A 16,820-nucleotide genomic window follows, 5' to 3' on the forward strand; every position below is an offset into this window, starting at 1 on the left:
GGTCTTCGGTCTTCATGAATAAATATAATGACCTATCATCTTCATATTAATGAAAATGTATGCGATCTTTTCTTTTTTGGCAATTCTTTCAGTGTGTGCGTGTATGTATGGTGCATATGGTATCTCTTTTTTTTTTGTGTAACCCTTTGTTTCATGTACAGCATGTTTGTCAACTTTGTTGTTTTTAAATGTGCTTTATGAATAAATTTGGACTGCATTTGGAAGGAATGGGTGTATAATGTAAAACTAAGGGTCCTATCAAGGATTCTGCAGTTGATTGTTGCATTCTTATCTTTTAGAAAGAAGTTTGTTGGTCTTCCACTTTATAGATCAGAATAAAATTGTTATTGTTCAGTCCCACAAACGGCATGAATAGCGATAAGAGTTCTCTTGGCTCTTTTTTTTTTTATTTTTACAAATATAAAGAGATACAGGAGTTTCAGTTTATTCAGGTTTGGGTTGTCCAGTTCTCCAGTCTTGCTTCCTTGAAATAAAAAAAGCAACCCCAGAATAAAACCAGTATCCTCATACTCAGACGTGAAAGGAGTCCTCCACACGTGCATCCTAATACTGCAATTTATTCTCTTTGATATAAATGAAAAGTCACTCTTCCACCTTCAGCTAGTTTAGAACATAGCAGAAAGCCTTTCTCAATGGTTTTCAGTAGACTTTATCACATCACCATAATCATGGCATCTCTCCACAGGCTTCCTGTATATTTTAGAATTTAGATTTCAAATGTTACTAACCACTGTTAAATTAATGCTGGCCCTAGTTACATAGCGGAAACCTTGACCATATTGCTCAGTTCATACGCTTACATCCTAGGATGTGACCCTTCTGCCCTTTCAAAGTAGTGACTACATCTAAAGGTGGCTTTTGCCACTTGCAGACTCTGTAGCATCTTTTTGAATCATCTATTGTTAACGTTCCTTTGCTGTTACGATTTCATTGGCATTTATTATTCATTACTTCCTTTTCATTATTTTATTAATACCAGTTTTGAATCATGAAGAACACAATTGGTATTTATCAGTACAGATAAAAAGGGGCACCTAATTATTTTTATTTAAAACTAAATGGTCTAGGAAACAGCAAAGTGCGTTTGGCCAGAGGTGCAACATGCCTACAATTTCCACCAGTAGAGAGCAGCATGGCAATAAATTTCTTTCCTATCAGATACACAATTAATTTACACTTCTAATTTGACAATATTCCTGGGCACCGGGGTAGGTTGCCGTGTAAGTGTAATGTAATTTATTCATAAAGAAAGGAAACTGATTTCTTTCAGGCTGCAGATTCTTAAATGCACAGCAGTCGTGCAGAGTGTGAGATCTGACTTAAGCCTTTTAGTTTCAGGCGTGGTGGGAAAATGCCCTATAAGGCAACACAGAGCATGTGTAAGTGACCAGTGCCTTACAAATTCCAATATTGACCAAAAAAATCCAGTATCAACTCTAATATTACAATGTGCTGTCACTTGTGATTTATAGGTTGCCCTTCCATAATGTAACCAGAATGTAAAACAGTAAGAATTTTTTTAAAAGAAATTATTCTTCCCACACTGCTTAAACATAATAGCTTTCTTATTTTTTATTATTATGACTTAAATGGTATAAATAAAATACTTCAACTCCTAAACAACATTCTGTTTTGCTATTGTTTAGGGATATGAAGACATTTTCTACATCTGCAAGTTTCACTTTGATATTCACGTTCACATTATAAAGGGAAGTGAAAGTCGCAGATACTAAGTGACAGTAAAAGACAACACAAAATGATTAAACGGATCATCTTCATTTTTAAATGGCCTAAAATTATTCAATTTCAACTCCAGCTTCTTCTGCTACGGTAAAATGTGTGAGGTTAGTGTGTAAATGTTTTTCCATAATTTATCCCCTATGCAATAAAAGATTGAGATACGTTGCTCCGCTTCACCACTGCTGTCATGTTTTCCTGCTGAAAGGAGGAAGCATGACTGAGAGGCGATCTAGCATTGTGTCTGCCCTCCCCTGCCATCTTAAGCAGTTTGAAAGTAACTGTCAGTCTATCGCAAGCAAGGCGGTGTTACCCTCAGGACTTAAAAGCAGAGAAGGATCCTTTGAGAATGGTAGGTGAAACTGATGCAATTTCTTGAAAGACCTAGCTTTTCAATTGAAGTTCACTGCATTCGATGAACTGTAATTCTACGTATTTGTCTGTGCGCATAAAAATATTTGTTCAACTTAACCATTGCGACCATCCCCCTTGCTCTATAAAACAGGAAACTACAATCTTGCATATTGCTGCAACACATTTCCTGCCCTCAAAATGTCAAAGAGTGTCATGGATGTTTAATATACCCATGCAAGGTGGATAGAGCCCTTTCACAGATCTAGTAAATGTCCTTCACCCCGTTTTTTTGTTTCTATTTTTGGTCTGTAGACCAGCCCACTTAACTATTTATCACAGTATTATCTGGAGATATTGAACATTTAATAGAGTGACACAATTTAACTAATGTTTTCATGGCCTGTTTTTACAGTCAAGCTCTTTAGTTGTGTGTGAAGTGGATGAAAGTCTGAAAGATAAACTGAAAAAGTTTCGATTTCGAAAAGAGACCAGCAATGCTGCCATACTAAGTAAGTAACGTTTATCCGTTCCTTACACACGTACTTCACATTTGTAAAACCATTATCAAAAATTGTCATCGCATATGAATATCTGCAGACCAACTAATATAAAATAAAATCAAAGCACAAAAGATTTCTCTTTGAAATTTCTTAGTGAAAATAGACATGGCGAAACAGCTCGTTATTCTCGAGGAGGAATATGACGTAAGTCAATTTTTTCTTTCTCTCTTTATTTACTCTGTTTGTTTTGATTTAAAAAGTCACTCGCACTCTGTCTTGTCTTCTAGGACATCTCAATGGATGACTTAAGAAATGAACTTCCAGAGCGGCAGCCCAGATATCCTTACATCATATCATGAATAGCAAAATTATTCATAAAAAAAAAATAGTCTTTTTGCAAAATCAAGTGATCTTCTGTTGGCTGCTCCCGTTCTGGGTCACCGGAGTTGATCATCTGCCTCCATCTCATTCTATCCCATTATCCTCTTCTGTCACACCAACCCTCTGCATGTCCTTTTTCACAACAGCCATGAATCTCCTCTGTGGTCCTCTTTTCCTCCTGCTTGATTCGTCCAGTCTCAGGGTTGCCGCTATAATTTTGTCTCAACCTGAGCTGTCCCTCTGATGTCTTCATCTCTAATCCTGTCAATCCAATTAAAGAATATTAACATATTCAACTTTGCCACCACCAGCTTTGCCTCCTGTCTTTTTGCCAGTGTCAGTCTCCAAACCATACATCATAGGTGGTCTCATTGCTATCTTGAAAACCTTTATCAGTCATAAATCATCCCTGATACTTTTTTCCACCCACTCTACCCTGGCTGCACTCTTCTTCACCTCTCTTGTGCACTGGATTGGTTGACCCCAGGTATTTAAACTCATCCACCTTTGCTGCCACTAATTTTCCAGCACCACCTTTACATGTCTCCTTCTTATTCACACATATGTATTCTGTCTTGCTTTTACTGTCTGTGGAGGTTCTCAGTCATCCAGGTCATCGTAGTCAAAGGAGCATGCAAAGAAAAGCGTCTGGACTTCTTTAAGTTACTTGAAGACGTTTCACCTCTCATCCGAGAGGCTTCTTCAGTTCTAAGGTCAAATGGTGGAGAGTCCCAGATATAAACCTGGTGGGAGTGTCCCCCCACAGAGGGACAAAAGGACCCCCTGATGATCCTCTAATCGCCTGAGCCAAGGTGTGGAACTGGGTGTGGGTCCCAATCAGCCAGAGTTTCGGGTGAGTTCATTGTGAAACCTGGCCCCACCTTATCATGCGAATTCCTGAGGTCAGATGGCCCAGGGTGTGAGTGGGCGTTAAGGCGTCTGGGAAGGGATCTCAAAACTGGATTATAGATGGCAGAGAGTTGGTGTCGTAAACCACCGCCTCTGTTCAAAGATGGTCGCTCACAGTGGACATAGATGGCTTCTTTCACTCCTCTTTCAAACCATCTGTCCTCTCTGTCCAAAATGTGAACGTCTTGAACGTCTTCAAGTAACTTAAAGAAGTCCAGCCACTTTTCTTTGCAAGCTCCTTTGACTGTCTTGCTTTTACTGACTTTCATTCCTCTTCTCTCCAATTCATACCTCCACCTCTTCAGACTCCTTTCTGCTTGCTCCTGTGCAGATTCTACTGATATGGTTATATAAACAGAAAAGTTCCTTGACAGAAACGTACATTCATTGTCTACAGCTACAAATATGTCCATGATGATGGCAGAGTGTCTTACCCGCTGTGTTTCATATTCTCCAGTCCTGTGGGTAAGCAGTTACAGTAATCTAGATTCTTAAAGCATTGTAGCAACAATGGCAAAGTAAACTAATCTAAAATACACTTTTAAATGTTTTTATGGGGATGAAGGTTGAATTAGAATTCTAAAGATATGTTTGGGCGAGTATTAAAATTACCCCCCAAAAAATGTCACTTTCATTTTAATAGGGTGCAAGCCAGAGCAGCAGATGATGTATGCAGGAAGCAAGAATCGACTGGTCCAAACTGCAGAGCTCACAAAGGTAATTATCACAAAATTATGAGTGGCATGTTGAGTAAATATACTAGTATTTAATGTAACAAGGTATAATATTTCTACTTTTTATTCAGAGAAATTGAAAATCTGTAAATTTGTAGATTTTAATTGAAAGTCTCAGATTTACTTTTCTCTGAAATCTACTCAGTTGTTTTTAGTTATATAGTTGACATACATACTTTTGTTTACTGCCAATTTATTTAGCAGGTTATTCATATTTTAATGTAATGTTTTCTTATAAACATGTCTTTTCTTACATGTTAACTCTCCTGTGTATGAGCTATTGCTCATTTTATAATTTCTTTGCTTTACTCTCTAAGGTGTTTGAAACAAGAAACCCCGATGACTTGACAGAAGAATGGCTGAAGAGCCACCTGTCATTTTTTCGCTGAATGTACATCTTCTGCATCTCCAAAGGTCCCTTTATGAGGCTGTCAGTTTAATGTCCATCTGGTGTGTATGGAATTGTTAATAAACATTTTAACCCAAACAGCTTTTTCAGCTCTGCATTTAAATCAGTCATTTTAGGAGTTTTTTTTTTTCCAGATGAACAAATACAATACTATAAGATCAGCTGTACTAATTACAGCACCGGTTAAATTCATGAAAATACTCAAGAGGTTCCCAAATCAGAAAAAGACGCAGAAAAAGAACAAACTCTGGTCAGTTTTTTTTTTTGGTTTTTTTACAAAATGTCATCTACAATTTATTACCTGCTTTGAGAGCCCACATGCTTTACACTATTCCCACTCCAAAGGCATTTCAAGAGTGGAAAACATTTGAAAACATTTTAGAGTGGAAAACTTTTTTTTTTAACATGATCCTGTAATGACCATCTGGCAAACAATATAGAGGAATGGCGTACAAATAGCAACTAGAGTTAAATCTACAAATAAAAACTGGATTGAACAGAGTTGTATCCAGGTGAAAGGTTATCAGCATTTCATAAACAATTTGTAATCAGCAAGAAATTTCAACCCCACATCAGGCTAATATTATACTCAATGACAGTGTAAGAGCGCCAATGTTTGGAGCTCAATATATAGATAAGACAGGTCACCGGCTCACTGGTCTTATTCACTGTCGCTGGCGTCACTGGAATCTGAGCCTCTGTCACTTCCACTCCCACTCTGAGCCCGAGTCTCTGAATGGTCGCTGCTGCGGTCGCTGCCTGCAGGAGAGGCGCTGCGACTCCGGCTGGCTCTTCTGTTCCCTCCTTCATCCTCACTGTCGCTGCCCTCCTCCCCGCTGCTCCTGGCTGAATTCTTTGGCTCATTGTCATCGCTGTCGTCATCACTGCCAAAGATCTCTTCCTCATCTCGCATTTCTCTGGTCCTCTCCTCGCCGCTCTCGCTACCACTGCCGCTTGCCTTCCGCCTCCTCTTCCCTCTGTCTTCATCCTCGTCCTCATCTTCTCCCCTTTGTTCCGGTTCTTCATCGTCTCTCTCAGATTCACTGCCAGAGTTTTCTGCCTCGCTGCCACTGCCCTTCTTCTCATCACCTGGAGAAAATAGCAGTGTGTTGATTTAGCATAGTTACTGACAATCGCTCAAACTCATTTTACATCGAGGGCATGGACAAATGAAACTGCACTTTAAAGACATTTCATCCCCAAAATATTAATTAGATTTGGATAATAAAGCGCAATAAGTGCTCAGGTAGAGTTTTAAAAAAAAAAAAAAAAGCACTAGATAAGAACCGTTCCGTTTCCCCAGATATAAGCTAAAGAAGTGCAATTTCAACAGCACATGACAGTTTTCCTACAAATGTGTAAAATTACAGAAAATGCTCTGGTAGCTCACCGCCCAGACTGTCACGTATTTCTAAAACAAGGTTTATGTTGCTTAATCCGACAAAAAAAATAAAATAAAATCATCAGAGTCTTTCCCCAGCCAATTCTGGGTAGAGGGTAGAAAAGTCAGTAAAAATTATATGTCAACAACTAACCAGAATCTTGCATCTCTTTGTCGATGTCTTCTTCCTCATCTTCTGGCTCATGGTTCTCCAACTGAGCTTTACGTGCCTCCTGAAAAATCACAGTGAAGGAGTCAGTTATAAATACACAGTAACAAAGGAATGACAAAAATCAAAGTATACGGCCATTCCTAGAAAGCATTTGTAATCTAGTGTAGTCTGTCGAGTGACATGGAAAACGCTGGAAGCAGGGTGCTAAATATATAATAATGCAAACCATCATTGACACCATTAGCTTTTTTTGTTTTGTTTTTTTTGCTTAAAGCAATAAAAGACACCTGCCATACCGGCACTTCTTTTGTATAGCAACTACTTTGTTTATCAAATGTGTTGCAGCAGAACTACTTCTGTTAGATCAATCATACAGTTCTAAACTCCTAAATAGTTTTCTTTGTCTTTAAAGACATTGTATCAATCCCAATCTTCTTCCAAGAAAAACAAAACAAAACAAACAAAAAAAATAAATAAAATAAATTCAGTAACAACAACATACGTTTCTAGCTTCATCAGCAAACTATAGGATGGAAAGCTAAACTCCTGATTGAAAGCTCTGAAAAAACAATGAAATGCACTCACCTGAGCTTCAAGCTCCTTCTCATTCATGTCTCTGTGCTTACACACCAGCACAGCGTTTGTTGTCGACTGTGCTCCAGCCTTGGCTCTTCTCTTGCTCAAGCGCACCCTACAGGCCAGAATAACAGTTGTAAAAGGTCTTGGCCAGCCAGTTATTTGTCATGACGGTTTGTGCAACAACATCAATACCACCAATACCAAAACTTGTGCAACAAACCAACATGTACAATGTTGAAGTAGTTAAAAATATTTTCCAGCCAAGTGTCAACATATACAAATCATTTCTAAGGTGTCACCTTGTCTCCAGCTCATTGTAGTAAACACCATCTCCATCTCTGAAGATAAAGAAGTAGTTCTCTTCATAGCCTTTGCTGGCTTTGTTCTTAACGTTCCAGTTGTATTCCCTTGCAATCTTGTAATCATAGCTGAAACATACCATACAAAATTCCATTATACAGTATAATTCCATTATAAGTGGAATTATATAATTCCATTATAAGTGTACAGTACACTTTCACCAAACACACTCAAAAAAATAAAATAAATAAAATAAACAACACCCAATTAATGTTTATTTAATGCAGTCAATTCCACAGATACATGTTTGTGATGCATTATTTTACTTACAGATCCTCAGGCATGTAATCGATCCCCTCTTCAAAGTCTCTCTTGCGCTTTCGGAGCGTTTCCTCATTGGGCAGGAAGTAGGCCACAAACTGATTTCCTTCCTCATCCATCATACCTCTATATTTCACAAACAACAAGTGACATTTAACAAAAGGAAAAAAAAAAAAAAAAAAAAAGCTGTTGAAGAGGAGAACAGAGAAAACACATCTGATCATACCTGATCATGGCCTGAGACATCATTTCCACAGCTGCTGGTCCAGACATGTCTTTAGGTGCAGGATCGGAGTCAAATATGACTTGAGCACATGGATTGATCCACATCTGGGGCAAAGAGAAAATGTATTTATTATTTTTAACTACCAGCGCAACAAAAGTGGATTTCTGTTGTTGTTGCATGCATGTTTCAATCATTAAGGTTCCATAGGTTAATACAAATAAATTCAGTTAAGGAATTAGCTCACCTTAAAGTCAGGGAACACAGGTAGTACCTCCACAGGAGTAACTCTGGGTTTGCTGTAATGCTGTGTAACCTGGAGATAAAGAACAACTCCATTTTAGCTAGTTTGTAGCTTACCAACACAAACACATATCAAAATAAAAGCACTCAGTTGACAAACAGAACATAATTATTATTATTATTATTTTTTTTTAAATTGCCAGAACAAGAGTCTCACATCCAATACAAAGTTTAAATTGAACTCATTTCTTTTACATATTATATCATTTTGTTGGTGTAAGAAGAGAAGGATTTGAGCTAGGGCTGCTCAATTAATAAAATTTTAATCTAAATTCAACTTTCTTTCAACGATCATTAAAAATGACTGAGCCGATTATTAGCACCTCCCTCGTGCTTTACTCTCGCGTTGCTCTGTGTGGCAAACCAAGCGCACCTCTCTGCGTTTCGAACACGCGTCACAACAATTAATAGGACCCGAGGGAAGCTCGGAAAGCTTGAAAAGGTAAGCAGAAGTTATTTGGAGAGGAGAGAATAATGGCTGCTGAAGAAAGAATGCCGTAGGTTGAAAAGAGAGGTAAAACGACTTCAGTGGTGTGGAAACATTATGGGTTCGTGGAGTCAGACGTGGACCAAGTAGACATAGTGTGTCAACTTTGCTACAGTGTCGTAGCTGCACCACTACAAATGTATTCAATCATTTGAAGACCGCTCACAAAGTGACATACGATCAAACAATGAAGGAGCATAGAGAAAAACACCTGCTTCATCCTCACAGACCTCCATTCACGCTACCCTGTACAACGTGAGTAAATATCCCACCAGCTCCCAGAGACACAAGGAGATAACAAACGCGGTAACGTTTTTCTTCGCCAAAGACCACTGCTCAGTGGTAATCAACACTTTTCAGTTATTTTTTTATATTGCAAAATTTGTATTTTGTAAATCAGTATTTGCACACTATTTTATATTATTTTTGACAATCTTTAAAGCCAATATTCAATACATTGTTAAATAAATATCGTCAAATAATCGAGATCTCAATTTCAGTGAAAATAATCGTGATTATTTTTGCCATAATCGAGCAGCATATTAATATGCTCACTCACAGATTTCTGTGCATCCTCAAACGTCTTCTCAATAGCAGAAATCTGACTGTCTCGGTCCTTGTAGATCTCTTCTTCTGTAAACTGCTGTTTGACAGACACTCCAATCCTAAACGCAAAAACAAAAACGTCTCGATTACATGAACACCTAGAACATGCATCTGTACATGTGTAAAATGTAAAGGTGGAGTTCACCGATCCAACTTACTTGACTTCCACTTTCTCATTGGAAACACCGTATCGGTTAAACTCTGTGGAAATGTATTCCGTTTTCCTCATCCACGGGACAACTTTGGCATGCTGCTGCGACCTTATAGGGAAGGGGAAAATTGCTCAAAATAAAAATATTGCTGAATGCATAACACAAAGCAGCCCATTTAGTAGTCATACCTCTTTGAACTGGATGGAGCCTGGATGTCCTCCTCCAACAGTTTTTCATCAGCGGGATCCAACAGAACTGAAAATGTGAAAGATTAACTTAGTCTGTGCAGACATTTAAATAATTCACAATGTAAATTAAGAACAGGATCAACCTTGACGGAGACTTACTGTTGGGGTCTATGCGGTACGTGTCTGGGTTGATAAGATCGATGGTGACCCCGAGGTCTGGTTCAGTCAGGAGTTCATGCTTGTGCTGCTTCTCAAGAGAAGTGGCTTTATACTGTACAAACCTGCCAACAAAGAACACCACAGGTTATATATGGGTGTGTGTGTTTAAACATGTTTACTTGATGGGAAGTGAATACTTGTATTCACTCCATTCAGTGGAGTGAAAAATGAATACCTGTGCTGATCAAATGGATAAGTGATGAATTTAGGATCAAAGGGTATGTCAGGCAAGGTGTTGCAGTATTTCACTCTGCATACAACTCCAGACCTGTCAAGAGCACCAAAGTAAAGAATACACCAATGGTAAGCCAGCAACCTTCACATACAGAAGCAGTTTCTGTACCTGACAGAAACTAAGTACATACAAATATGTTTTTAAATCTACTGACCTCTCTGGGACGGTTCTGTGAGAGGATGGCCTGCTGGAAGAAAACACAGCCATTGGTTAGTAGTAAAGAGTGCACAATGCACAAGCCCTTTACAACACACTTTCATTTTATATTAAGAATCCAAATGTCTTCAACTTGGAAAACAGAGACCTTTTGGGCAAAAATAGGGCATTCCTTATGTTGTCTATACATACTTTTCACTGTGGTATGAAATGTACAGCTTAAACCAATTACAAGCTAACTCTCATTTTATTTGTTTTATTTTATTTTGCAATATTACAAACGAAGGACCAACAATTCAAAACAAATATTGGCAATGGCAACACTGGAAGGGGTATTTGTGCGTTAACATGTTTAAAAGGAACAAAAGCTCCCCTACACATATCGCAAACTTAAAACCACTATTTTTTAGTACTTAATAACTAATCTTTCAGGCGCCTTTTTTTCCGCCACATTGTTGTTAGCATTCTTGTAGCCAACATAAAGCCAGCTTTTGATTTGCTTGAAGTTTACATTAGTGCTGCTAAAAAAAAATAATAATAAATTGTTGACTGGCACAAACTACTGACACTAAGCTTATGGAAATCCCTACGCTGATTTCTGTAAGCTTCTCGTAAATTAGCCGAACGTTAAGCTTGATTGTTTGTTTGCTAACACTTCCGACTAATGCTACACACATCACAAAAGCACCCTGGGACCCGCTGATCGCTTGTTTCTGCATTACACTTAACTCCGTGTCGTAAACTGACACAAAACATGCAGAAACCACTCAGGTAAGCGAACTTGTAAAGGCACTGTTGAACGTACCTGTGGCCGTCTTCTCGTTGAGATTGTGTCTGAATCGTTGGAGCCATGTTTATGAAAAAACGCTTAAAATTAAAAACAGAACCGTTTGTTTGCACAAATAACCAGCACAATTACGTCCGATGTCAACAAAAAACATTAACTCCTATCGAGTTCATGGCCTGAGTGCGTTTTCATCTTTTATTAGCAGGATGGAATGAAGACCCGGTAGTGTATCCACATCTCCGGTTCTTAAGTGGACTTTCTTTATTGTGAGCGCCTCCTAGTGTTCTGGAATTTGAAGTACTTGAATAACCCGTTGTCCTTTTTTCAAATGTTTTTGTTTTTCTTTTCACAAGAAAAGGGTACATGGGCGATTTTTGAAACCCAGTATTTGGTATGACCACCTTTATTCTTCAACACAACCTAAACTCTGTTAGGCAACCTTTCCTATAAGTAGTTTTCAGAAATCGGCTTCAGGTTTCTAAGGACATTCAAAGCTCTTTGAATGCTGACTGGCTTTTTTTTCTGTTCATTGTTGAAATGATCCAGCACTGCTTGAATAGCATTAAGGTGTATGCTCTAGGGAAGCCAGTCCATGAATAATATATATATATTTTTTAATCTATGTATGCTTTTACTGCAATGTGTTTGGGATCATTGACATGAAAAATGAAGCCTCTGCTGGATGGTATTGCATGGTGGATCAAAATCTGATACTGTAATGATGTCGGTAAGTCACACTACTGACTTAGACTCCATGTTTTACAGCTGATGTAGACATTGACTGTTGTGCCTTTTCTGACTTCCTCCATACATATTAGTGATGATTTGGATAAATTACTATATAAGACTTGTTGCCACTGATGTTTCATCCAGTTCTCCTGGAATTCGGCATACCTCAGCTTTTTCTCCTAGTTTACCTTGCTTAATAGATTCAAACAGGTGTAACAGAGACCCCTCCTATGACACCATTTCTGATGAGGTTAAGTGAGCATCGACGGTAGATTGATCAACTGCAGCTCCTGTATCAGGTCTTTGCTGGATTCCAACTTCTTAAGCACATGGCTTTCACACACACTGCTCATCTGCTGTAGATCTCCTACTTCTTGTCCTCGCCTTGACCCGATATAAGCTTTCATTTAATAGATCTTTCGGAATCACCTTGTTGGTACAAAAACAGAACAAAAAACCCAACACTAGTTTCTTCCAAACTTATCTTTGGCATTTTTCATATATTTGACTAAAGAAATACATTTTCCAATAAAATTGAAATACCCTCAAAAAAAGCTCTTCAGAAAGCTTGTAGAACTATTGTTTAAGACCAGTTTAAAAGTGACAACATTTGGCTCACTGGGAGAAAAATGTATTGAAACGAAGAAAACCCAAATATGCTGTTTGTTTCAGGGGAAACCATTTAATCAACAGACACCTAAAGATAACACAAACGGCTGGCAGACAAATAATCTCACAGGCTAGCTGAGACTAATATGTTTGAAAAGTGGACTTTTCCTTTTATGTACTGGATATATGTATATATTTAAAATAAAATAAAAAAAGAAGTTGCTTTATACACTTGCTACCATTCCCCGATACATTCCTTGATCCCCTTTTACAAATGAATACGTTTCCCTTGCCATCTTCTGACCTGGTATAAGATTTATTTTATAAGAGTGGTAATACAGTTGATCAAAATCAGATAAAGGCTGAAATTTGTAATACTAGATACCTCCTTCAAGCTCAAATAATGCTTTATCTACTGTAGGTGAAACGCTTAGTGTTAAGTGTATAAAAATATTTGATCAAATTATTACCTATTCTACACTCATCACATGTGTTCCATCAAATACAACATTCAAAAGTAGCTCATTGTTAAAAGCTGTAGCATCAAACATACAAACATTTGATAATTGATTAGAACAAATAATAAAAAGAAAAAAGATATAATAAAAAAAATAATCTGGTAACAGATTTACAGTCATCAGCTTTCGGAAACCATGAATATAAGCTGTAAAAAGCAACAAATGTAGTTGCATAGAATCACATGATCAAAACACTATCCCAACATTTAAAAAAATAAAAAACTTTAAAATGAAATGGTAGACCAAAAAAAAAAAAAAAAAAAAAAAAAAAAAAAAAGAGCAGTCTTTTCTGAATCAACAGTTCCTTTACATTCATTCTGTTTCACCAAAATTTGAGAGTAAAAATCATAAATGTTGCACACCCCCCTCTGCATCTCAGCTTGGCCCTTCACTCATGCGGTACCTCTCTACCATCTATTATTGAAAGTGGACTGTGCACAAGGGTGCGCCAGGCAGGACAAAAAAAAAAAAAAAAAAAAAAAAAAAAAGGCTCCTGCCTTTTATCATATTCTTCAGTCACATTACTTCAACAGCTCTCCATTCAGAGTCTTTAGTGGACTTCTTGTTTTCTTTTCTCCATCTCAGGTTTGCGTCTCTGTCTGGGCATCAGCGCTGTGGAAAGGGACAACAGATCAGATTTGCATACAGATATAAACAAACAGCTCATATTTAAAAAAAAAAAAAAAAAAAAAAAACCCACAACACACTGAATCAAGACATAATTCATACCGGCTTAACATGTAGATCATCTGTCCAGGATCATCTGCAAACATCCTGCAATGACAGTCAAATGACTTTAAAATATTTTTTCCATCTACTAGTTCAAAAGAGGGCTTGAGGGTTAAGATCAAATAACAGCCATAGTTTAAATGGTGACATCTTTACTTTCAATCCTCGTGAGTCTACAGTCTCTCTTTTTTTCCACAAACTTTGTCCAAGTTAGTTCAAAGACATTTCAGTTTGCAAAACATCATGAGTCATGTGAAGTCAAACTTGTTTATAATTATGGGTGTCTGACTTAGTAACAACACACCGACACATACTTAACTGCCCTTGAAAAACTCAAATTCAGATTTGAAAGAGCATTGAATTTGCTCAGCACAACTGTGCCATCTTGCACACATCTAACTGTTCCCAGATTGGTCTGTTATCGGTGTGTGTGGAATCAAAACATATGCAGCAGAAGAAACTGTAGCTGGGTTTTATTTGCATAGAAAAACTGAGGAATTTCTGAACAAGTGTTTGTTCCAAAGCAATGCATCCAACATAGTCCTGATAGGTTCGTTGCTCTTGACACAAAGCTCTTAATGTCAGAGACACAATTTTTTAAATAAATTAATAGCAGCAGTTGTCTATGGATCCTAGCTAATAAGGAGACAAGAGGATGGCGCAGACTTAAACCAATTCAACGGGAAAAGCAGTAGAATAAATCAGGTACTTAGATGAAGAATGACTACATTTAATTCAGATATTGTGAGAACATGTAGATACAACTTAATCACTCAAGAAATATATATATTTTTTTAAAGAGACACCATAGAACAATCTCTTACCCATCCCCCCAGTGGTAAAATGCACGGTCTTGGAAGAACATGGACAGAAACAACCACAGGCTTATCAACTCCAGCCAGAAGATAACAAACAGGAGCCATAGCGATGTGAGCAGGATTTCACACAACATCCTGGAGCTCTGTGAGGACGACACACATGCATCATAAATAAGTGATGTCTTCAGTTTTATGAAGGTAGTGGGCACCATGTTGTTGCTAAATAACAATCAAATTATGTCTGTAGCACATACAACATGCAGTCCAAAAGTCTTGAGCCTCTCCTCAAGGTATTAGATTTTGTACTCAGGCTTTTTGGTAACTTTTTAAAGTTGTCTTGAGCAATAGTTCCTCAGCCTTTCCGTGTTTTCGTTTGGACAGTGGCTGCTTTTTCACCAGTTTTTAAATTCGGTCATTGTACCTGACCATTTTCATAGGAATGTTTCTCTGTTTGTTAACCACTTAAGGCTGACCAAGAAATAATTCAAGCACCCAAGATAAAGGATTAATTAGGGATTTATCAACACACAAGTGACACCTTGGCAAAGAAGTGATTTTAAACTGTATCTTTAGGCACTTTGTTATTAGTAGCATGCAACTAAATACACAATTTGCTTCCATTTCTGTAGTTGATTCTATGGAAAATGCCAAACAATACAGTTTGAAGGTCTTTCAACTTTTTCTTCTGGAAACTGGTTGCTTTTCAACCAGTTTCTGTGAATGTATAGGAGGGGGGAGGGGGGGGCAAAACAAAAACACAGAGTCATGATTGGCCTTTCTAGAGCTCAGGCCTCAACATTACTGAAGCAGTAACCTCATGCTCACCTTTATTATTTTATTTATTTCATTACCAGCATAGGACAGTCTTGCCAGGGGGAAGAGGGAGGCCACTGGGGGCCCGGCAAATTCTGGGGTTTAGCCAAATATTGATCTTCAGGTTGATTAATATTGTATAGCCTGTGTGTTTTGCCCTATACATTTCATTTCCGTGCATGTTTCACGTTTAATTAATTGGTTGTGGAAAAGAATGTTTGAGAGTCATTGACAACAAGAACAGAAACTCATTAACTGATGTTAAATATCTGGTGCCGCTAATCTTTCATCTTTTAGAAAATGTACGTTTAAAAAAAAAAAAAAAAGCATTAATTATGAACAATGAAATGAAAGCTAGTTTTGCCAAACTCATCGACATTGACCGCACAAGACCTGCGCAGAGTCATATGTTATTTAATGTCCACGATTATCGGTCAGCGTGACACACACACACACACACACAGAGTAGCTAGCTAGCGTGGCATCTAATGTCAAGCTATAAACAGTCCCGCTAGCCATCTACCTAGACACTTTCGAGCATTGAGAGTGCATGGGTGCTTGAGCTAACCATTGTATTTGACTTTTACCTTAACGATAACGTTAGAGTAATGAGCTGTTTGCGCGAGTTTCGGTGCAGAAATCGAGTTATGGTGCAGAAATCGAGTTATGTTAGCTACAAGAGAGGAGAAAACTAGAGCCACTGGCTTTTAGCTAACGTTTCATTTGCCATACACACCCATACTGTTAACAAGAAAGCGGTATCTAAATAGGGGAATTCGTGTTTTAGGCCTCTTACCTTACTCAAGGAAAAGACTCTTGAGACAGCATTCCTTCTTTTCTAGGCTAGGGAAACATTTACCATACTTTTGTTTACAATGCTCGTCAGATTACGCGTCAAGCGCAGTTCCGCTTTCAGAACCAATTACAACATCGGTTCATTTATATTGCGAAGCCGTGGTCCGCGGACGCTGATAGGTCCTGTCAGGCCTCCAAATTAAACTACGTACCGTATTTTTCTCACAATACATATTCTATTCTGGAAAATGTTATTCAATTAAATGTAGAGACAATATTTTGTTAATTTTGGGGGAAAACGACATATTCTGCTGTACTGTAATTTTCGGTTTATATTTTTCATACATAAAACAGAATCATAAAATATTCCCGAAATTATTTTCTTCTACCAATTTAAAATGTACTTTAATTAAATTTAAAGATTTTGCCAATTAATTTAACAATAGATTAAAAATAAAAACAAAAACAACAACTGACCAGCCACTTTATTAGTTACACCTGTTCAACTGCTCAAGGTAAATTTCTAATCAACCAATCACACAGTAACTACTCAGACGTGTTAACTTGGTCAAGCTTGCCTAAAGGTCAAACCGAGGATCAGAACAAGAAAGGAAGGTGATTTTGAACATTGTGAGGTGGCAGACAGACTGGTCTG

The 16,820-nt window shown here is 37.8% G+C and overlaps 2 protein-coding genes across 3 annotated transcripts; one reads left to right on the forward strand and one right to left on the reverse strand.

Moving 5' to 3' along the window:
* The first annotated feature begins 1,990 nt into the window (after positions 1-1,990).
* gmfg (glia maturation factor, gamma) lies at positions 1,991-5,123 on the forward strand. Its single transcript, XM_085131678.1, has 7 exons — positions 1,991-2,110; positions 2,525-2,621; positions 2,767-2,816; positions 2,900-2,949; positions 4,285-4,367; positions 4,546-4,619; positions 4,954-5,123. The coding sequence occupies exons 1-7, from the start codon at positions 2,108-2,110 to the stop codon at positions 5,023-5,025; spliced, it is 429 nt and encodes a 142-aa protein (XP_084987804.1). The 5' UTR covers positions 1,991-2,107; the 3' UTR covers positions 5,026-5,123.
* A 72-nt stretch (positions 5,124-5,195) lies between these two features.
* Positions 5,196-11,412, reverse strand: paf1 (PAF1 homolog, Paf1/RNA polymerase II complex component). 2 transcript variants are annotated; one of them, XM_085131672.1, is made up of 14 exons: positions 11,173-11,412; positions 10,366-10,395; positions 10,152-10,244; positions 9,917-10,038; positions 9,758-9,824; positions 9,576-9,677; positions 9,371-9,476; positions 8,269-8,337; positions 8,025-8,128; positions 7,808-7,924; positions 7,477-7,605; positions 7,184-7,289; positions 6,581-6,659; positions 5,196-6,134 (listed from the first exon to the last, which is right to left on the reverse strand). In XM_085131672.1, exons 1-14 carry the CDS (start codon positions 11,217-11,219, stop codon positions 5,707-5,709), a joined length of 1,599 nt encoding a protein of 532 aa, XP_084987798.1. In that variant the 5' UTR covers positions 11,220-11,412; the 3' UTR covers positions 5,196-5,706. The 2 variants fall into 2 exon arrangements, with proteins under 2 accessions (XP_084987798.1, XP_084987797.1); XM_085131671.1 differs by having other exon boundaries at positions 10,366-10,398; positions 11,173-11,411.
* Positions 11,413-16,820: the final 5,408 nt, after the last annotated feature.

This window comes from Neolamprologus multifasciatus, chromosome 14, assembly GCF_963576455.1.
Source record: "Neolamprologus multifasciatus chromosome 14, fNeoMul1.2, whole genome shotgun sequence".
Taxonomy (NCBI): Eukaryota; Metazoa; Chordata; class Actinopteri; order Cichliformes; family Cichlidae; genus Neolamprologus; species Neolamprologus multifasciatus.

Coding starts and splice junctions, on each gene's coding strand:
- gmfg (XM_085131678.1), top strand. Junction 2,950..4,284: donor CTTCCAGAGCGGCAGCCCAG/ATATCCTTACAT, acceptor ACAGAAACGTAC/ATTCATTGTCTACAGCTACA. Junction 4,368..4,545: donor CATATTCTCCAGTCCTGTGG/GTAAGCAGTTAC, acceptor TCATTTTAATAG/GGTGCAAGCCAGAGCAGCAG.
- paf1 (XM_085131671.1), bottom strand. CDS start 11,219: ATGGCTCCAACGATTCAGACACAATCTCAACGAGAAGACGGCCACAG. Junction 9,825..9,916: donor GTACCGCATAGACCCCAACA/GTAAGTCTCCGT, acceptor TCACATTTTCAG/TTCTGTTGGATCCCGCTGAT. Junction 6,660..7,183: donor AGAAGGAGCTTGAAGCTCAG/GTGAGTGCATTT, acceptor GTGATTTTTCAG/GAGGCACGTAAAGCTCAGTT.